General features: G+C 38.6%; 1 protein-coding gene across 1 annotated transcript in view; it reads left to right on the top strand.

Annotated features, from left to right (window-relative positions):
• The window catches only part of Clpx (caseinolytic mitochondrial matrix peptidase chaperone subunit X), a 36,379-nt gene extending 16,453 nt beyond the window's left edge, over positions 1 to 19,926 (top strand). Inside the window, exons 4-14 of the mRNA XM_060384879.1 lie at positions 458 to 612; positions 2,118 to 2,277; positions 3,661 to 3,702; positions 8,838 to 9,014; positions 9,484 to 9,648; positions 10,985 to 11,073; positions 12,727 to 12,891; positions 14,389 to 14,688; positions 15,686 to 15,778; positions 18,005 to 18,111; positions 19,470 to 19,926. Coding sequence (XP_060240862.1) covers positions 458 to 612; positions 2,118 to 2,277; positions 3,661 to 3,702; positions 8,838 to 9,014; positions 9,484 to 9,648; positions 10,985 to 11,073; positions 12,727 to 12,891; positions 14,389 to 14,688; positions 15,686 to 15,778; positions 18,005 to 18,111; positions 19,470 to 19,560 — 1,544 coding nt within the window. The 3' untranslated portion in view covers positions 19,561 to 19,926. The remainder of the gene's footprint in view (positions 1 to 457; positions 613 to 2,117; positions 2,278 to 3,660; positions 3,703 to 8,837; positions 9,015 to 9,483; positions 9,649 to 10,984; positions 11,074 to 12,726; positions 12,892 to 14,388; positions 14,689 to 15,685; positions 15,779 to 18,004; positions 18,112 to 19,469) is intronic.
• Positions 19,927 to 22,475: the final 2,549 nt, after the last annotated feature.

The raw sequence follows: 22,475 nt of genomic DNA, 5'->3' as shown, positions 1-22,475 counted from the left end.
CTGGATTACAATCAGATCTTTTAATGATTTTTAGATCAGGAAAAGAATCTAGTGGAAATAAATAAAATAGTTGTTTTTAATACATTTATTTTATGAGTGTGCATATATAGAGATCAGTGGATAACTTCCATGGATTGAACTCGGGCTTAGAAGCACATACCTAAACCCATTAGCCATCTTGCTGGCCCAGTTTTGTTGTTGTTTAACTAGTTCTTGTGTTTTGGTATAAGGTCTTACTTTCTGGTTTAGGCTGGCCTATGACTGTATGCTCAAAATGACCTTGAACTTTTGGTCCTTCTGCTTCAGCTTCACAGTCCAAGATTACAGCCATGTGCTGCCACATCCAGAGGACAAAAGTTCAACTAGCAGATGTCCTGGACCCTGAGCCACACCCTCAGCCCTACAGTGGGTTTTTAGGTGAACACAACTGACCTCTTTCTCTTGACCTCTCTTTCAGCTTCCACCCGTTTTGTCAAGTGTGAAAAATGTCATCATTTTTTTGTTGTGCTGTCGGAAGCAGACTCAAAGAAAAGCATAATTAAAGAACCAGAGTCAGCAGCCGAGGCTGTGAAGTTGGCATTCCAGCAGAAACCACCTCCGCCCCCCAAAAAGGTAGAAGCCTTTTCTTCCGAAGACATTCCTGTTTATGTTAAGTCCTAATGGTGTATAAACAGGTTGTTTTCTTATGTTTGTTGAGACCAGGTCCCACTAGCCCAGGTTATTTAACCTTGAACTCCCACTGTAGTTGAAGATGAACTGATCCTCCAGCCATTATCTTTAAAGTGCTAGTATTATACTGTGCCTAGCTATGAGTTTTTTGTTTTTGTTTTTTAATTTCTGTGTGTGTGTGTGTGTGTGTGTGTGTGTGTGTGTGCGTGCGTGCGCGCATGCATGCATGCACATACATGTACTGATGGTGTGTGTGTATAGACCGGAAGACAACCTTTAGGGCTGCCCTGTGTGTGTCACCATAACTCTTTGTAGAAGTTTCAGAGAGTGTGATTTGGTCCTGTGAAATATGAGAAAGTATACACTGGTTCCTTTGAATACCTGGTGTGTATTTGAAAACCCAGAAGCCCTTACTTCGTGGTCCCATGTTCTCTGTTCTGGCCATCTCTCAGTGGTCTGCAAACTTACACTACTTTTTACTCGCTGCCTTCTTGTATTCACTCCTGTGTTTATTTAGGACACTCATGTATGTCTATTTTCATGTGTATTATGACATTTTTAGTAATATAGAGATATAATTTGTAAGGAATGAGTAAGATTTGAAAAACTATAATTTAAAGCTAAAGAAATGATTATGCAAAAATATTGTAATAGTAGGTTTTATATCTTTGCTAATTTGTGTAGATTTTGGACATTCTAAAAAATACATAAGTGATTTAACTTTTTAGGAATTTATCAAATTTAGGTGTGTGTTTTTGGGTGTGTGTGTTATTATAGAGAGGTGTTCCCTATGTCATTCAGGCTGGTCTTGAACTTGACCCTCCTGCCTCTACCTACACAAAAGGATTACAGATCTGTAGCACCATGTCCAGCTTAACAGTTTCTTCTTCACTAAAAACTCAAGAAGTTGATGCCTGATTCCAAATTGCTGGTAATATGAAGCGTGGAACAGAGCTTAATTTTGTATTAACAAAAGCGAGTTGAGGGTGTGGCTCAGTGACAGAACATACAAGGCCACATCCAAGTCCCTCCCTGGGTTTGATCCCAAGCACTGCCCCCACCCCAGAGGAGAGAACAGAACTTTGTAGTTGCTGTTCAGGTAACTGGATAACCTTTTAAAACATTTCTTTTTTTTTTTTTTTTCCGTATGTGTAGGTGTGCATGCTTCTGTGGGGGTTGGGGAGGATGTCTGCTGAGGCTGAAGAGGTCGAGTTAAAAGCAGTGCTCCCCCGCCTGATGTGGGTGCCGGAGCTAAACTCCAGTCCTCTGCAGGAGCAGCAAGCCGTGTTAACCACTGAGCCAGCTCTCCAGCCCTAGACACGTCGTCTTTAATGGCAGTCTTTTTTTCATATTTGAAACTCTTAAGAAAACGTGGATAGTGTGGTTTTGTAATGTGTTTGTTCTTAGGATGGCTCATAGTAAATTTTTTATACCTAATCATTTTTCAGATTTATAACTACCTCGACAAGTATGTTGTTGGCCAGTCGTTTGCTAAGAAAGTACTTTCAGTTGCCGTGTATAACCATTATAAGAGAATTTATAATAATATTCCAGCTAATCTGAGACAGCAAGCAGAGGTTGAGAAGCAGACATCATTAACACCTAGAGGTCAGTGTTTTTGGTAATTGACCGCAATGGAGATTATTATGCTTAATCTTTATTTGTAACTCTTATTTGAAAATCATTTTACCATAGTGCAACATTTTAAATTATCTCATAGTAGATTATGAAATTATTTTGGTACGTTTCCAGTACTATTTTTTTAAGTAGGTGACAGCAAAAAATGCTAAAGTGCATTAACTTTTAGGTAAGTATTGTTTCTTAAAACTTGGAGTCGAAAAGTACAATGTGTTTCTTGAGTGTCTCCTTAGGAATGTGTGAGAAGCTCCCTTGTGGAGCCCCTGCTTGGCATTCACAAGGCCCCCGCCTTTGATCTTTAGCACTACAAAAAAAACAACAAAACCTTGAAGGCTGCTGGATTGAGATTACCATGCACAGATTGATACAGTGCTCTGGACAACTCTAGTTTTTCTCTTTTGGGTTCAGGATACAGAATTTCATTTGCTTAGGCAAGAGATTTGTGAAGATGATAACTTAACACAGCATATCCAGAACTCTGTTGGGGGGGGGGTCTTCCAGCTCCAGAATATGAGGTTAAGGGCAAATTTGTAAATGATTTTCAGTGTAATTCCTGTCAATCTGAAATTCTAACATAGCGTTGTACTATGTAATCTCAAGCTACTATAGACAGTAAAGTATAGTAGTAGAATGATTTTTTTTAATATAAATTACAATTCAAATAAAATGAAAATATTTAGGTTTTTATTTTGCTGTTTCAGGGAGTCCTGATTTCTGATCTAGGTCTATAATTCCCAACATTTTAGGTTCATACAGTATCAGTATGAGAAATTTCTGCTAACTGCTTTTTGTAGCTACTAAATAAATAACTGATTTAATGAAGACACTCTTCACCTGTTGAGCTTATTGCAAAATAATGATGTGGTAATATGAGTTGACCTTATTTTTAGAAAACAGAAGTCATACCTAACAGTGGATGTAGGTCATTCATTTTCATATGGTCCAAAGAATGTAGTCTAGTCATACAGCAACTGTTTTCTGGTTCTTTTCAGTCATTAAATTGATACCTAAATTGTAAGAGGTGCTGGAAGAGCAAAAACTTTCATGCTTATAGTATGAACAACTTCAACTTTTATGATACTTAAATTATTATTCTATTAAAATAGATAATTTTAAAAATTCTACTTATGTGACTGTGAATACCTGGGCAACCATTATTAAGCTTGGTTTTGTTTCGTTTAACATAGAAAGGACGTTATATAGAAATTGTTATGTAACATGAAAAGCAGAAAACAACAAATACATCCTTTAAGTGAATTTGGAAGAAGGCAGGAAGTTAGCATTCATTCTTGTCTGCCCCAAACTAAACAAATATATAATATTTCATGTTGCCCTTTTTATCTCCTTTCTTAGAGTTAGAAATAAGAAGACGGGAGGATGAGTACAGATTTACAAGTAAGTCTCCTCCCTCAGGCCCTGTCTGTACTCTTTATTGTTTCTGAGTTTTGTCTCAGTAAAGCCTCTTGGTGGTAGTGATGATGTATTCACCTTGTATGTTACCAAAAAGATGATTCAAATCTTTCATGTGTACTATTTAAATATGTCTATTATATGTGATATAACTTTGGGACAATTTTTCATAACTTCTATATTTTAGATAGTTTTTAAAAAGATTTTGCTGGGGGATAGTGGCACAACCCTTTAATTTCAGCACTCGGGAGGCAAAGGCGGGGCAGATCTCTGAGGCCAGCCTGTTTTACAAAGCAAGTTCCAGGAAAGACAGGGCTATTCAGAGAAACCCTGTCTCAAAACAACAAAAGGTTTATTTTGTTGTGTGTTTCTGTGTGTGGATAAGTACAAATGAGAGCAGGTGTCCATGGAAGCCAGAGAGGGGTTGGGTCCTTGGGATCTGGACTTCCAGGTGAGTTCCACTGCCCATTATGGGTGCTGGTGGTGACATTCAGCTCCTGTCCAAGAGCAATACTCTCGAGTCATCTCTCCAGCCGCTTACCTTTTGCGGACCAGTACAATGGTGCAATGAGTAAAGATAATTGTAACTGTGGTGATTTGAGTTCAATGCTTTGGTTCTACATAGAAGAGAGAATCAACTCCCACAACTCTCTTCTAACCTCAACATGTGTGTCATTGCATAGAGAGAAACCAATCTAATAAAAAATTAATATGTCTAATTAGTTTCCTTCCTTCCTTCCTCCCTCCCTTCCTTCCTCCCTCCCTTCCTTCTTCCCTCCCTTCCTCCCTTCATTAATTTTTAAGATAGGGTTCCTCTGTGTAGCCTTGGCTGCTGGAACTGGCTCTTAAGACTAGGACTCAGAGATCCTCCTGCCTCCTCAGTGCTGGGATAAAAGGCATGTACCACCACTATTTTCAGAGAAAATTATATTGTCTCCTATGTATGAATGAGTGCATGGGTATGAGCATGTATGTGCTTGGTACAGGGTCTAGTTGTGTATCCAAGGTTGGCCTTGGATTATAGAGGGTTGGAATTGCAGATATGTGTCATTACGCTTCGACCAAGCTATTTTTAAATTTATGGAAATACTGATACTCGGTGAATATCAGTATTACAATAAAAGGCCTAGAGTCCTATGGCTCAGTGGCTGAGTGTACTGGCTACTCTACAAAGGCAGCTCACAGCTACCTGTAACTTCAGTTCCAGCGATCCAATACCCTATTTGGCCTCCAAAGGCAATAAGCAGGCAAGTGGTTCACATGCAGGCAAAACACACACACACATAAAAAGTTTTAGGGAAAGACAGTGCAGTGGAACTAAATTATATGTAAGAATGTAAGATCTAAATCCAGTGTGGTACATGCTTAATAACCCCAGCACTCAGTTGACAAAAGGATGTGAAGTCAAGGCTGCTCTGAGCTACACTGCAAGTCACAGGCTAGCCTGAGTATTCACAGAGAGACTTTCTCAAATCTAAAAATACAATCAAATATGTAATCAATGTGAATACATTTGGGCTCATATCTAGTGAAAGTAATATAAATTACTAAAATAAACCTATAATGAGTAAATCATGTAATAGATGCAGCAATTTAATGTCGTGTACATTTGGTAACAGACCAAATGTCTACTATGGTAAGAGACACCTGATGTAATTTACATTTTAACAAGTTATAGTAGCTAAGAGCTTCAGTTACAGCAGTTTGTAACTGAGTTGATTGGATTATAAACAAATATTTCAAACATTTAAGTATAATTTACCATTATGTACAGTTTAGTTGTGTCCTATGTAGAATTTCTGGTTCTGAACTTTAAGGGCATTAGACAAAAGTCATATAACACATACATAATACAAAAATTTTATACATATAAATGGGCTGATAAGCTTAGAGGATAATGCATTTGATGTGCAAAGCCTGATGATCTGAGTTCAAATCTTAGAACCCACATCTAGGTGGGCGGAAAGACCCAATGCTAAAAAGTTGTCCTGTGACATCCACATTTAGACTGTATCATGTGTTCCTACTCGTTCTCTCTGTCTCTGTCTCTCTGTCTCTGTCCTGGAACTTGTTATGTTGCACCAGGCTGGCCACAAACTTACATAGATCTGCCTGCCTCTGCTGGGATTAAAGGAATGTGCCACCATACCCTACTACTAAAATAAATTTTTAAGTATTCTTAAGTCCCTTTGGAAATTAGAGATCTACATAAAGCTCTTAGATATAAGTGGCTTTTCTCCATTATTGGAACATAACAGGTTTTTTTAAAGACTTATTTATATAGCATTCTACCTGCATGTGTGCCTGTAGGCCAGAAGAAGACACCAGATCTCATTATAGATGGTGTGAGCCACCATGTGGTTTGTGGGGATTGGACTCAGGACCTTTGGAGGAGCAGCCAGTGCTCTTAGCCTTTGGACCACTTCTCTAGCCCCAACATTGTTTCTTAAATTGAGTGCCAGATAAAATCCTTAGCTTGCATATATGCTCTGTGAGTAATTCCTTCTTTTCTTTTTCTGGTGGTACTGAAGATTGAACCTGGGGCCTCATGCACGCTGAACAAGTGCTCTGCTTCTGAGCTATATCCCTAGTGTGTGTGTGAGTAATTAAACTCTTGGAAAATAGCAGTAATAAGAGCAAGTGTTTCTTATCTTATAGTCACTATGCTCTTTTATGTATGTTAACCTTTTCCAAACTTGCAAGGCATAAACTTTTATTTTCATCCCCACTTTATAGATGAGAAAACTAAAAGACAGAAACATAAGCAATTTACCTATTGATACACACACACACACACACACACACACACACACACACAATCTGTTGTGCTCCATACCACTACCATCACACTAACCTGTTTGCTCATAGCTCTCACTGTGGATGACTACTTACAGAGTGAGACCCAGCAGGAACGGAGGGCTCACTGAAAGTAGACCCATCTCAAAGTATAATCCAGCGCACATACCCATAAAATAGAAAAATAAACATCATTATCAGTTAAATCAGTCGTTTGTTTCATTGTGAATATGGGCCAACACAGCACGTATGAAGGTCAGAGGACAACTGGTAGGAGTTCACCTCACTAAAGCAGCATCTTTCTTGTTTCTGCTGCTGCACTGCGTGTTCCAGGCCAGCCCTGCCTCTCTCAGTAAAGGTGATAGACTTCACATGGGTTCCAGCGTCGAACTCAAGCTTGTTATCCAGCTACTGCTTTTACCTTTTGGACCACATCCCTGGCCTCTCCGGTTTTTTTTTTTTTAACCTTAAGTCATTGAATAGTTAGAATACATATCATATAACTCCATTATAATTTATTTATCTCTTGTAATTTTTTAAAATATTATTTTATCTAAATCATTTTTCTTCTTTGGGCAGGGCTAAATCAAAGTTAAGTCCTTTCCTTTAGGAGCCACTAATTTAGTTCCTAATTGGATTTCCCAGAGATTAAAAAGAAAATTTTTTTCAATAACAGCTAAACTCAGCAGAGTATGTTTTCTTGCCTAATGTGGATAATAATATTGTGACTTATTCTCAGATGTTTACAACTCAGTTTCTGTATGTATTGAGTTCTGTGTATATTAAGACTAGTAATCTTAATGACTAGAATAACCTTTTGCCTTAGGCATGATGATTTTTTAAAGTAATAATTGATAAACTAGGACAATAATAATTGGTATGACTAAATTGTTGTTATTCTGTTGGCTTGATTAAAATGGTCACTAGACAGCATTATGATAGTCTTGACTCATTTTTTAGAAGCAGCTTAAAAGTAACCCAGGTGCCTGAAGAGCTGGCTCAGTGGTTTAGAACATTTGATGCTATTGCAAAGACCTGTGTTCAGTTCCCAGCAACCACATGGTGACTCACAACCATCTGTAACCTTAGTTCCAGCGAATTCAGTGCCCTCTTTTTCACTTCCAAGGACAGAGCCATGCTTGTGGTACACATGTAGGCAGAGCATTCATACACATAAAATATAAACTAGTATAAAACCCAGAATTATATGCAATAATCACTTAGTCACAGTTACCTTCCGTGATGAGAACTGGGGACAGTTTGGTTGTTTACAAGGTTGATAGTCTTTAAAGACTCTGAGTTCTTCTAGTCAAGCAGAAAAAAAGAATGAACATTCATTTTTGTAAACTAACACTTCACCAGCAGTGTTATCTTCTCTAGTTAAGTATTTCGTGTTGAAGGGACTTGAAGGGTCCTGTTGATTGATATCCCGTAAAATGAGTTAGTCAAATAAGGCCATTGATACTGAGATTTACCACACTTGGTTTCCTGCTAAAAGAAACGTTTTTACAGGAATAGACTTAGAAAAGGCTGGTGTCATAGTATTTTGGTAGTTGGGAAATCATGTCCAGGAGAGCTAGGTAGCTTTCCAAGGTTCCATAAGCAGGAGGCAGCCAAATTGAGGCTAGAACCCAAGTTTCCTATTTGTCTATTCCTCCTCCTCCTCCTTCTCCTTTCTTCTTCATTTTTTTCTCTTCCCATGTAACTCTGGTTGGCCTGGAACTCAGTATATAGTCCAGACTTACCTTGAACTCAAAGCTCTGCTAACGTCTGCTTCCCGTACTGGGAAAGTGTGCTCTCCCATACTTGGTCTCATTGTTTTTTCCTCTATAGTCCAGCTTTTCATTTGTACAGAAAGGAGACAGATAGACAGAAAGACCTTAATTCTGCATAGGATCTTGAAACCAGTCATGCTTATCCTCTGAGCACCCAGCTGTGTGTTTAATAGGTAATAGCGCTGTTAGAAAACAGCATGATAGATCGATAGAAAACAGGATCGGAATGTTTCTATGACTGTGCCGCTGTTTAGAGGCGAGGGGAGGTTGGCAGCTGAAGCACACAGTTCTGTTGTGCTATCTTCTGTGACGTGCATATTTAAACACTGATGTAAATACGGAGGAGAGTTCCAGTTCCTTCTTTGAGGCTCATTGTATTACAGTCATGTGTTTGTCACTTGTCAACTTGAAATTCTCTTTTTTAGGTAGAGCAGTGCTGAAATATTTGAGTTGTTTGCAGTAGGTGCTTGTTTTTGGATGTAGTAGCGTGTGGAACATTTTTCAAGTCCATTTGGGTGCAACTCTAGTTACCCCTTTGTTTGTCCCCAGAGCTGCTTCAGATTGCTGGAATTAGCCCGCATGGCAATGCCTTAGGGGCGTCTATGCAGCAGCAGGTGAATCAGCAAATGCCTCAGGAAAAGCGAGGAGGTGAAGTGTTGGATTCTTCTCATGATGACATCAAACTCGAAAAAAGTAATATTTTGCTGCTTGGACCAACTGGGTCAGGTAACTAACATTTTGAGAAACTTTACTACACATTTTTAAAAATAGGGACTGATACTGTATCCTAACCCTTGTAATAACAGTGGATTCTGGCTCTCATGCCTGTTTGTTATCCTAATAGTTGAAAGGCTGATGCTGGACGATTGCTACAAGTTTGAGGCCAGTCATGGTTATAGCATGAACCTGTCTCAAAAACAAAACAAAATCTAAGATTGCTCTGGCAACATTATTATTATTCGCTATTTATACCTAAGCTGAATTTGAGATATTAGTGTGTTCCTTTGGGCTAATCCCTAACTTTTTAATTAACTTATTAATTATTTCAATCTCTAATTTTGTAAAAGGAATAATAAAATAAATCCAAATATAGTAGAGAACAGATGTAACAATGTTTTAAGTTTCATTGTATACTTAAGTTTAGTTTTGTAGAAAAATGTAAGAATATATTTTTAGTTACTATCTTTGTTTGTAGGTAAGACCCTGCTGGCACAAACTTTAGCTAAATGCCTTGATGTTCCTTTTGCTATCTGTGACTGTACAACTTTGACTCAGGCTGGATATGTAGGTGAAGATATTGAATCTGTGATTGCCAAACTGCTCCAAGATGCCAATTACAATGTAGAGAAAGCACAACAAGGTATGCTGTAAGTGTGGCTTGTCTGTTCCCAGGTGAAGTGTCTTGAGAAAGCAGTCTCATATTAAGGGGTAGTATAATTCTCATTCTGAGTTGAGGGCTAACATTTTTTAATTATAGGAAAGTACCCAGTGTTACACACTTTCTAGCATGCTTGTTTGCCTTGTCTTATGGCTCCAGAGATAGCTGGTAGGCTGAAAACAGGCTGTTATATTCTTTTAGGTCTTGGTTTTCTTATTCTTACGCCTTTCCAGATTTTCAGTGCCCGGGGGTGGGGAAGGCGAGAGTTTAGAATGAATGCGTATAGAAAAATTTTAGCCTGTTCCTCCAGGATTGTTACAGGTGCTGCATTTCCTTTCTCTGTTCTTACATGAAGAACCTAACAGCTTCCTGTTCAGATTCCTTTAAGACAGTGGTTCTCTTTTAAGATTTTATTTATTTATTTGTTTATTTTATGCATATTAGGGCTCTAAGAAGGCAGTAGAGGGTGTAGATGGTTGTGAGCCACCATGTGGTGGCTGGGAATTGAACTCAGGACCTCTGGAAAAGCAGACAGAACTCTTAACCACTGAGCCATTTCTCCAGCCCAAGACATTGGTTCTCAACCTATGGGTCATGACGACTTTGGGTTCACATATCAGATATTTACACTATGATTCATAACAGTAGAATTACAGTTACAAAGTAGCAACAAAATAATTTTATGGTTGGGAGAATCACAACAACATGAGGAGCTGTATTAAAGGGTCTCAGCATTAGGAAGGCTGAGAACCACTGCTTTAAGACAAAGCTCTAGGTGCTAGGCCATTGAGATGGGTCAGCAGACAAAAACACTTGCCACCAAGCCTAAGTTCAGTCCTCAGGGGCCACCTAGTGGAAGGAGAGAGCCAATCATGCAGATTGTCTCCTGACTGTCACATGTGCCATATGTACATGCCCCTACCCATACACACATACATACACACACTAATGGAGGTCGGAATAGAGAGATAGGGAGAGTAAACTAAAGTTTTACTAGTTCTGATAAATGTCACATGCCTACATGCTGTATCTTACCTTCCCATAAGAAAAAAATTGAATACATTATTAGGAGTGTAAATAATTGTTATCAGAGAACATTTGGTTATCATTCTCAAATTATATACCGTAGGATCAGTTTCTTAATTGTTACACGAGAAGATGAATGAGAAAGTGTATTCTTAGATGATGATGCTTTTAGATGTTAAGTGTAAAAAAATAATTGAATAATTTTGTTTTGTAGCTATCCAGTCTTTTAAAGCTGAGACTATCTTGTGACTTTCTTTTTCATATTATAAATAGAATCCTCCTTAAATTATAGGAATTGTCTTCCTGGATGAAGTAGATAAGATTGGCAGTGTGCCAGGCATTCATCAATTACGGGATGTAGGTGGAGAAGGCGTTCAGCAAGTAAGCAGTTGAATATTTTGTTCAAGCCCACTAAAAGGAAGGGAATACATCAGCTTCCCAAATATTGTACGTTTGGTTTCACATTCAATTAGATTATATTTTATTTCTCCCACCCTAAACTTCATATACCACTTTATTTATTTGTTTGTTTGTTTATAGTGTGGGATTTTTTTTTGAGACAAGATCCATGTAGTCCAGGCTGCCCTTGAATTTGCAGTAGTATGCCTGTTTCTTCCTCCTGAATCCTGGGATAATGGGCATGTGCTACCACATCTAGCTTCATATACCATTTGGAGTATATAAGATCCTAAAAAGAGGTCGTTAGTAATTTTAAATAAGAAATTGCATTTCTTGGGGTTGGAGAGATAGCTCTGTAGTTAAGAGCATTGACTGCTATGCTAGAGGTCCTGGTTTTAATTCTCAGCACCCACATGGCAGCTCACACCTCCAGGATCCAACACCCTCACACAGACGTACATGCGGACAAAACACCAGTTGCACATGCAGACAAAACACCAGTTGCACATAAAATAAAATAATTTTAAAAACAAAATTATATTTCGTAGGAAATTTAAGTTATTTTAATTTTATTTTTTAAGGTCCTTTTAAACATTTCTAGAAGACTGAAGACTAGACAAAAATAATCTATGCTTGTTTCTTAATCCTCTTATTTAATTATAGGATTAGTATGACGACTGAGGTGTAGCTCAGTGTTAAAGTGCAAAGTGCTTGCCTTGTGTGCTCAAGGCCTAGGGTTCAGTCTTTAGCACCAAAAGAAATAAAGGGAAGGAGAGTTGAAAAGTAAAGAAGAAAGGAAAGGGAAAGAAAAAGAGCAGATATGGTGTCACACACCTATAATCTTGGCACAGGAAGGAGGATCAGGAGTTCAATGTTATCATTTATCATTACCGACATAGTAAACTTGAAAATAACCTAGGCTTCATGACACTGATCTCAAAAAGGAGATGGAATAAAATAGTGTTTCATTTGTTACAGAATCATGATTAATGTCATAGTGGCCTATTTGCCACATTAATAATTAGCTATGACAAACCAAAATGCTGCTGCTATTACTTTTTTTTTTTTTGACAGACACAGAGAGAATCATGACATACTTATAAAATATGCTGGATAATTTTTTTATAAAGGCATCTCAAATTATACACTCTAAGTTGACTATAAAATTGTTAGAATTATAAAATTTATGTGAAAAATCGACTGTTTCAGTTTTGATTATTTGCACTGTTTTATTGCCATTTAACAAGAGTCATCATTCTGTCTGCATTAAGAGTTTGCCATAAGCTAGGTGTGGTGGTTCTTGCCTATAATCCAGCACTCCAGAGGCTGAGGCAAGAGGATCACTGCTTGAGACCAGCCTGGGCTATATAGTGATAGGAGGGGAGGTGTGAGAGGAGAAGGGAGAGGAAGCCTTTACCATCAAACTCAACTTTCTTAGATGACTCCTGAATTACAATTAATTTATAAAGTACCAATGTGATAAGTGCAGTTGGCTTTTATTTTGGTTATAGAAATGTGGGAGTTTTCGTTAGTTCATTGACCATAACCACGTATTATTTTCCCCCATTGAATTTTGTTATTTGATGTATAATAATGTCTTTACATATGGTAATGCTATAATTCATTCATCCTCAGGGTTTATTAAAACTTCTAGAAGGCACAATAGTCAATGTTCCAGAAAAGAATTCTCGAAAGTTACGTGGAGAGACAGTTCAAGTTGATACAACAAATATCTTGTTTGTGGCATCTGGTGCTTTTAACGGTTTGGACAGAATCATTAGCAGGAGGAAAAATGAAAAAGTAAGTTGTTCTGAGGTTTTCAATTGACATTGTACATAAAGTTTCCATTGGCAGTGTGTAACAAAGTTGCACAGGGTGGGCGCTGAGCTTTTGTTCACACAGTGACTCTACCAGCCATTGGATTTTCTTAGAAAGATACAGTGTATATCTCCCTTGTTCAAATTTTAGAGTAACAAGATTTCCAATACCTATGAACTAGCTATTCGATCTCAGAAGCAGGTAGGTTGATCGCTGTGAATGAGGCTAGCCTGGTTGACACAGTAAGTTCCAGATCAGCCAGGATGTCATGGTGTAGCTTGACGAGTTTAATTTTATATTTTGTCTAAGGAGTTTTCGTACTGTTTGAGATTTGCTGCAGGAGGAACAAACGAACGAGAGCAGATGGGGGAAGCAAACAGCTTGTCTCATTGCCCATTTTCCAAATAGAAGGAAGAACTTAGAGGGAGTAGGGAAAAGGGCTGTGATTTTGCTGAATTTTATTGATGTTTCTTGTAAAACATTTTTTTAACTTTAAAAAAATTATTTATATAATTGATGTATATGAGTACTCCATTTGCATGTGTGCTTGCATGACAGAAAAGGACATCAGACCCCATTATACGTGGTTGTGAGCCACCATGTGAAGTACTGGGAATTGAACGCAGGGCTCTGGAAGAGCAGCCAGTGCTCTTAACCACTGAGCCATCTCTCCAGCCTCCCCTATAGAACATTCTCATAAGCCTTGATTTTAATTGGGCTTGGATTTCAGGGTACACATCCTACACAGTAGTCAGTTGCTTACAATAAAATGTAATGATAACATGGCGGCAAGAAGCTGAGAACACCCCTGTATTCTTCAGGCTTTTGTGCTTTATCTAGTAGCCCCCATCACTTTATATGGCAGTCCAAGTGTATTACAGACGAGCTTTAAGTCTGCTTTAAGTTGTCCTTGAACTCTTGCCTTAATGTACTAATTTTAAGTAGTAATTTATTAAGTAAGAGTTTCATAGTCTACATTCTGGTCACAGATACCGAGTCATGGAATGAAGCCTCATTCAACCCCAATACAGTTAGATTCTTATTTTAGTTAATTTTTTTTTTCTGTTGAAATTCTACGTAAGTTAACAGGGGATCTTTTTCCTTCATGTAACAGTTAAGCTTGTTTTGTGTTTCTGTAACCAAAGGCAAGGAAATATGTTCTAATAGTGATCATTATTAGTGCTTCTTCAGACTTCCAAAATGGATTTGATGGTAGAAATATGTAAAATTAATAGTAATGTTAAAGAATCAAGGACATATCAAAGAAGATTTGCCACATAATTTTAACCTATTGGGAATTAGGGCATTTCTAGCTGGAAATCTAAGACCTGAATTCAAATCTTAGCTTTGCTACTTAGAGAAGCAAGCCCTTTGTCAGAGCACTTAACCTCTTGACCTTGTTTCATAGGGGCCTTGTAGATGTACGGCACTGTTGAAACACCAGCTTACTGTGTATAATCTCTGTCATTTCTTGGATAGTATCTTGGATTTGGAACACCATCTAATCTGGGAAAGGGCAGAAGGGCTGCAGCTGCTGCCGACCTTGCTAATCGAAGTGGAGAATCCAATACTCATCAAGACATTGAGGAAAAAGACCGGTTACTCCGCCATGTGGAAGCCAGAGATCTCATTGAATTTGGCATGATACCTGAGTTTGTGGGGCGGTTGCCTGTGGTGGTTCCTTTGCATAGCCTAGATGAGAAGACTCTTGTACAAATACTAACTGAGCCACGGAATGCTGTTATTCCTCAATATCAGGCCTTATTCAGCATGGATAAGGTTAGGTTTTAATTTTTCCTTTATGATTTTTTGATATTAAAATTTTATTGTTAGCCTAGTATATTAAGAGAGAACATGTTCATCTGGAGTACCAGCCTCCTTTTCACTGAGTGTAATGGAGGAAGGCATGGTGTGTTGCTTTCAGCACTTGTGAGTTGTTTTATTTTTCTGTATTAAAATGAGCAAAAAGTACAAAGATACAGAGAGAAGTGTCAGCCTAGTTGAGGCTCTCTGAGCCAAATGGACCAAATTGTCCTTTCAGCTTTGCTACACTAAGTACATTTGCTGTTCATATCTATGTATATTTTATATGCTTTTGTGTAAATTTATTAGTTCTCACATCCAAACATGGAGGTCACTCTCGCCAGCACATCTAATCGAGTAAAAGATATTTTGAGTTTTATGAACTTAGGATCTCTAAGTATTTTTTTCTATTTCCATGAAAGCACTTTACCATTGAGCTCAAGGAACAAGCTTGTTACTCATAATAATGATACTACTGTTGGTTAATTGATTAAAGACAAATATCACTTGAGGATGACATTCTAAAGCATCATGAGAAATGACAGACTTGTCTCACATTTTGCACTTTCAGTTTGTTTTTTTTTTATGCAGAGTAAGATGACATTCTCTAAAATGTATTAGTGGTGTAGCTCAGTGGTAGAGTGCATGGCCCTGGGTTCAATCCCTAACACTACAGCAAAAACAAAATTTTACGGAGACAATGAAGGTCATCGGTAATGAGGTCTAAGTGTTAAGAGTCAGTCTAGTCTGAATGGGGTCAGGTCTTTCAAGAGACAGAGGCCACAGCAGCCTTTACTTCTTGCTCTGTTTCTGAGTCTTTTATTTAGCTTTCTAGAACTTGTTTATTGTTTACAAAAATCTCTGGATCTGGAAGATTAATAATGGCCATGACGGTTAGTAGATGAAGTGCTATGTGACTGTATTAGCAAAAGATCACCAAGGACTTAAATTTTTGTTTATCTTTCATCTACAGTGTGAACTGAATGTTACTGAGGATGCTCTGAAAGCCATAGCTAGATTGGCACTGGAACGAAAAACAGGTGCACGAGGTCTTCGGTCCATAATGGTAAGTTGGAGTTATAAAATTAACAACAAACTTCTAGATTGTTACTGATCTAAATGTGGCATTTTGTTTTGTATTTGCCAGCATGCATGTAAATATGTGTGTATTTGTTCACATGCATGCAGATACATGTGCATGAAGAGCAGAGGTTGGTGTTGGATATCTTCTCTTTGGGAGAGTTGGTAGGTGCTGAAACAGGGTTTCACTACACAGGATGTCCTGGAACTCACTCTGTAGACTAGGCTGGCCTCGAACTCACAGTGATGCGCCTGCCTCTGCCTCACAAGGATGGGATTAAAGGCGTGCGCCACCAAGTGTTTGGAGGATAGATGGGGTAGTCACAGATTTTATTTTGCCTCACCCCCCAGATAAAGGTAATTTGTGACTGTAAGTGTGGCTTAATAGTGTGAATGTCAACACTTACATGTGTTTTCTCTTTCTCCCTCACACACTTATACACACACACACACACACACACACACACACACACACAGAGTTTGTTTGGGGTTAGGGTAGCTCAGTAGGTAGAGTAAGTACATGGTAGAATGCAAGAAGCCCTTAATTCTATACCCAACATCATATAGCTAGATGTGGTGGCTTATATCTGTAATGCTAATACTCAGGAGGTGAAGGCAGTAGAAGCATGCATTCTCAGCTCTATAGCGAGTTCAAGGCCAGCCCAGCCTCAATCTTTTGTCTTGTTTCTCAGTCTCAGTTTACTTAACTTTCTGGAACTTTCGTCTATGAAATAGACATTATTTCCATTTAGGTAAAATTCTGTGACTCTGGAAAGATTAATAATAGTTGTTACAGTCAATAGAGCAAATGCTGTGTGACTGTATTAGGAAAAGATCACCAAGGACCAGCTTAAGCTGGTGATGTGATATGAATTGAATGGTACAGAGGCTGCTTTGAAAGCCGTGGCTAGATGGACACTGGAACAGAATTACAGACACCATGACACAGTCTCAAAAAAGAAAGAAAAGAAAATCAACCCCAAATTGTAAACAAAAAGAACTCTTTAAGACTTAAATTGTAAGGTGTTCAACGAAGGGCATACACACTATGACTGAAATACATAAAATCTGAGTCAGACGGGTGTGATAACACACGTCTCTCAGCACTTGGGAGGCAGAGTTAGGCAGATCTTTGAATCTGAGGCCAGCATAATCTATATAATGTATAGTTCCTGGACAGCCAGGATTATGTAGAGAGACTGTGTCTCCAGGGGGGGGGGGAGAAGAGGGGGGGAAGGCTTAGTCATTGGAAGGAGAATTTGAGAAAATTCTATAGCATAATTTGGAGCAGGAGGCATCTGGAGAGCAAGAGCTCAGGTAGTCCAGGCTGGCCTCAGACTTGGTAGCCATGTATGACCTTGAACTCTTGAGTCTTCTGTGTCTGGCTCACAAGCTCTGTGGTTACAGGCCTATAGTGACACGCCCAGCTTTACAAAGACAGTTGACCAAGTTCCTTCTCAGACCTGTTGAAATCCCCCTTTGCCCCCATGCTTCAGTGTGCTATGAGGTTGCTTAGAGACTAGGTAGGACACAGACCTCCTGCTACCACCCACTCCTTTTTTTAAACTTCTGTGCCCTGCTCCCCAGATTTGGCATGGATTACTATCTCATTGTTTGCTCCCAAAGCAAGTATAGATTATCTTTTCCTTTAAGGATTCCTCTGCTGTCATATATTTCAATTATGTAACTATGCATTTACCATAAGCAGTTTGAGACTGTACTCTTGTGTTAAGGTATTACTAAGGACAGACATAGACAGGCAAACTGAAAAAAACAAGTAATTCAGTCTACATTTCTGGAAAATTTGATTGTAGCAATTCCCTTTAGCTCCTACCTACAGGAAAATTTGGTTTTCTAAAGTTTCCTTAAAGCCTATTGCTGCAAATGTTCATATGAATCACAGTTTGAAATCAAAGAGCTGGGTAGAAGTGATTTTACAATTAGTGACATAAAAGTAAGGATTATTAGTTGCCTGCCTCAGTCATAGAAAAAGCCAGGCACCACTTTGGAGTAACATCTGAGTCTGAAACTGGAGGCTTTGTGTGTCTATGTTGCCCACATTGGCAGAACAATAGGCCTTTGATTTATTTATAAAATAACCTGAACATAATTAGCTGTTTTAATATAAGGAATGTGAAAACTTTTACAGTGCTTAAAATTCAAGTATTGTGCAATCCATTTTCCTCTAATTTGTTATCTTTTCTCTTTTTAGGAAAAGCTGTTACTAGAACCAATGTTCGAGGTTCCTAATTCTGACATTGTATGTGTGGAAGTTGACAAAGAAGTAGTAGAAGGAAAAAAAGAACCAGGATACATTCGGTAAAACATTCTCAAGTCAGAATAGAACTAAAAGTGAAGGTCCTTACTCATTGAGTTTATTGGTCTTTATAACTTATTTGTAATGATCTCATGAATTTTATAGGAAAAATCTATGGTTTGTAAAATAATTTTGCAAGAATTTGAAAACTGAAAATGTACAAAATCAGCCTCTACTTTTCCTGCAGCAAGCAGTATATAAAGAGACAGTCTTCCATTTGGATGTGAAGGGGAGCACCTGCAGTGCAGCATTTGAGAGGTCAAAGTAGAAGGCGCAGGAATTCATGGTTAATTCAGCTACACAGTGAACTTGAGGCCAAGGTAGACTAGGAGATACTGTCTCAAAACAAGACCAAGGAGGAAGAGGCAGGCACATCTCTGAGTTTGAGGCCAGCCTGATCTACAGAATGAGTTCCAGGGCAACCAGGGTTACACAAGAGAAGTCCTGTCTCAGAAAGCTGAAGAAAAGGTAGGGTAAGGGAGAACAGACATTAAGTATTCAAAATACGAAGATTAAAATGGCTTTTGATGGCTAATTTTTATTTTTATTTTATGTGCATTGGTATTTTGTCTGCATGTATATCTGAGCCCTGGAACTGGAGCTCCTTACAGTTTTGAGCTGACATTTGGTTACTAGGAATCAATCCTGGGTCCTCTGGAATAACTGCCAGTATTCTAAACTCCTGAGCCAACTCCAGCCTGATGCTAATTTCCTAACTGATGGATGACGGCTTTTTTGTTTGTTTGTTTGTTTTTATGACCTGCCTCATTTGTTTGTTTTTTTAGACATAGGCTGGCCTTGAAGTGAGTAAGTATCTGGGCATAGCCTCGAACTTCTAAGTGCTGGGACTACTGGTGTGTACTAGCACATTCAGCTTTTTTTAATGGTTTTCATAAGACCAAAACTCTGTTTACAAAATTGATTTTTCCCTCAGTGTCATGTCAAATGACTACTTTGACACAGTTACTGCTTTATTCTAGAAATCAGCAAACTTTCTCACATAAATGCTTCAGAGCCATACTGTCTGAACTACAAATGTTCAAAACTGCCCCCGCACAGAAGCACCATAGACAACACATAAATGATTGAGTTTGTCCATATCTCAGCAAATCTTTATTTACAGAATAAGACAGTGGGCTGGATTTGTTCATGAGCTGCAGTTCATTTCAGCAGTAGCTTTAGTAAGGAAATCACTGGACTGACTCTTCTATGACGTAATTCCCATCTTTCACCACTAAGCAATTCTAATATTAAAAATATTCTTGTTTTCTGTTTTGGGAGGCTATTTAGCTATGAAGATTAGTTTACTATTCTTAGTCATTTTGTTGAAAAAACTAACAATTATGGCTTTTTATTATAGGGCTCCATCAAAAGAGTCCTCTGAAGAGGAGTATGACTCTGGCGTTGAGGAGGATGGATGGCCTCGCCAAGCGGATGCTGCAAACAGCTAAACCCTCAGACTCCTGCCTGTACATAGAGCTTTCCCTTGTTTTCTTTAGGGTCATAACAGTTTCTGCAGTCTGGCATTAAAGGCATTGAATCGATCTTGGATATCATACATGGTCAGAAGCCTTTAAGATAAGAATCGGATCATGTATATTATTGTAACATCACATTGATTTATACAGAAGACAGTATATGGACTTTAATGACACAATGTTTAGAGATAAAAATGTACATTATTTTGGTTCTGTTTTTTAAAAATGTGCTTTAACAAAATTCTTAGGAATTCTTTTAAGCAATGCAGGTGTTGCAATAACTGTGGACTTTACAATAATGTTACTCTAAAAATGGGAAAATAAATTCTTTAAAGTTGAGTATTGGGATCCCATTCTTTAGTACTGCCTTTTCCTACCCACATTCCCTGGAGCTATTTGAAATTTCATTTAAAAAACTGGAACAGGTAGTTTTCAGATAAGGAAAAATACCTTGAAACCCTACATTTTGATGACATGTTATCTCTATTTTTGGTCTTTTCTACTAGTGCATGTCATTGGTTTTCCAGCTGGCACCATAAAAACAGATCCATTTTCTCGATGACTTGTCTGACTTCTTTGCCATCTTTGAACCATTTTTACCACCATTTGTGAGTAGATAGGATTAATGGTCTGATTTAAATACTCAGAAGAAGACCATAGACAACTAATTCTTTATGTGGCTTACTGTCAGCCATTTCTCAGACTAAATAAAGTATCTTAGTGTGGTGTGCACGTTTCCTAAAGTACTGAATTTGTTTGTCTGTTGGTCCTAGCTATATGTTGACTTTTTAAGTCTACAAAAAATAAAATTATTAGTCACGGTTCTCATTGACAAATAAATTACTACTTTGCATTATACGGCAAAACTAAGACACAGGGTGAGATAGACCCACGTAAAAATTGTATCTGAGTCCATTACAGCAGTCTTTCAGTTCAATTTTCTTTGAAGTCCTTTACGTCAAAGTATCTGTATTTGTTTTTTCCTTTTTTGGCTTTCAGATTGTTGAGTTTTCACCCACTTTTTTCCTGAAAAATATACATCACGCTAAATCCCATCGAAGACTGAGGATTTCTAAAATATAAGGGATGTGAGGTTCCTTGGTACGGCCAGACATTGAATTTCGCAGATATCTAACCCTGGTAGCTGCATACGGAACAGAAACAGATGTCCTTGCTCTCTATAGTAATGGTTCTGGGTCCCAAAGTCTTTTGTACTCTATTTTTATTATCCTCCCCTTATATTTTAATCATTATTTCCATTTTAAGAGCACAATTTGGCAATTTCTAAATATGTTAAAACAGTAATGAACTAGGAGACAAATTACTATTTATCTTGGAATTTAGGGTTTGGCACCTGGATAAAACAGAAGGATAAATAAAAGCAACTGTAGTGGTTTGTCCATGCTATGGTGGTACTCAGCATTGCAGTACCAAAAGCAATCAGAGGTCCACCTGCCTCTGCCTCCTGAGTGCTGGGACCAAAGCCGTGTTGCTACAATGCTTAGCTATTGGTGTCATTTTTAAAGAGCACAGATGTCATACAGGCTGTTTTATTCCAGGATTGGTAAATCCATAGCACTTCTATGTAATGGAAGTTTTGGTTTCTTTAAAAACTCAGTTATGTTATGTAAATGTGTCTTTGTTTTAATCCTAAGTGTGGGATTCTGGTTGGTCTGTGGTTTGTCCATAGCTGTTGTCTTGGGTGGGTGTGGCTTTTGCCAGCTGGTAAAGGCCTACCTTGTGCAGCACAGAGGGGTGTGGTCCAGGGCTCTTGAGCATACAAATTTGAGAGCCCAGAGAAAGAGAAGGGGTGGCATGTGGTGCTGGCCTGCAGCCAGCAGGCTTGGAGGAGGCTGCTGTGTACATCTGCTGTTGATGGAGCTTGCTATAGCCCTGAAAAATAAAAAAGAAAGAAAGAAAAAAAAAAAAAAACATAGACCTTAAACAGCCAGGAGAAGTAAAGAGGTCTGCGCCCCCTCTTCCCATTAACCTCTCCTACATAGGGCTGCGAGGCTGGAAGGGAGCTGGAGGCCTAAACACCCCAATTAAACAATTCTAAAAATTAAAGCTAGATACTCAGTTTCAGTAGCTTCCCCATATTCATACAACTATCAGTGGAATTAATTCAGGGATTTAACCATATAAATGATGCAGCAACAAATGGACATTCCTTGGTGAAAGAAATACCTTGATTCAATTAAAGTTCACACCTTAGACAAAAATGCATATGGCTCAGCACATAACAGATGGTGATGAGTGGAGGAAAACAACCTAATGCCCTCTTCTGGCCCACACACGTCCATGTATGCTCAGACATATTTAAACAGAAATAGTAAGGGCCAGCAAGGTTTATTGAGTAAAAGGCCTTGTCATGCAAACGCCACAACCTGGACTTAATCTTGGGAACCCACAGCGGAAGGAAAATGACTCCAGACTGACTCCTGAAGGCTCCCCTCTGACGCCCACACATGGGCTCTAGCATGTGCTGGTCCAAAGTCACATACACACAAGTAGGGAGAAGACTGGATTAGAAAAATACAAAAGATGGGAATAGATACTTCAAAGGAAAGAATGAGAATGCAGAGAAAACAGTTTACTCAGATTGCTGGTGAAGATAAAGTGTTAGGAATTAAAAATATATGAGGCAGGGGGACAACCGATATTCTCTGCGAGAGGTTTATTAGGAGGGATATGGAGGATGTGGGTAGCGGGGCATGGTGGGGGAAGGGGGGGCGCCCCAGAGAGACAGAGAGAGAGCAAGAGAGGGACCACGTGTCGGGGTAGGTCGGAAGGTAACTACACCTTCCAGGTGTGGCCACGACACAATGACGTCATAGGTCTCTGGGTAACTAACACAGGTTGTGTTCCAAAATACTAACAAAGTACAG

The sequence above is a fragment of the Meriones unguiculatus genome, chromosome 6 (assembly GCF_030254825.1).
Source record: "Meriones unguiculatus strain TT.TT164.6M chromosome 6, Bangor_MerUng_6.1, whole genome shotgun sequence".
Lineage (NCBI taxonomy): Eukaryota > Metazoa > Chordata > Mammalia > Rodentia > Muridae > Meriones > Meriones unguiculatus.
The sequence above is the reverse complement of the archived record's forward strand: the minus strand, read 5'-3'. Positions and strand labels throughout refer to the sequence as shown.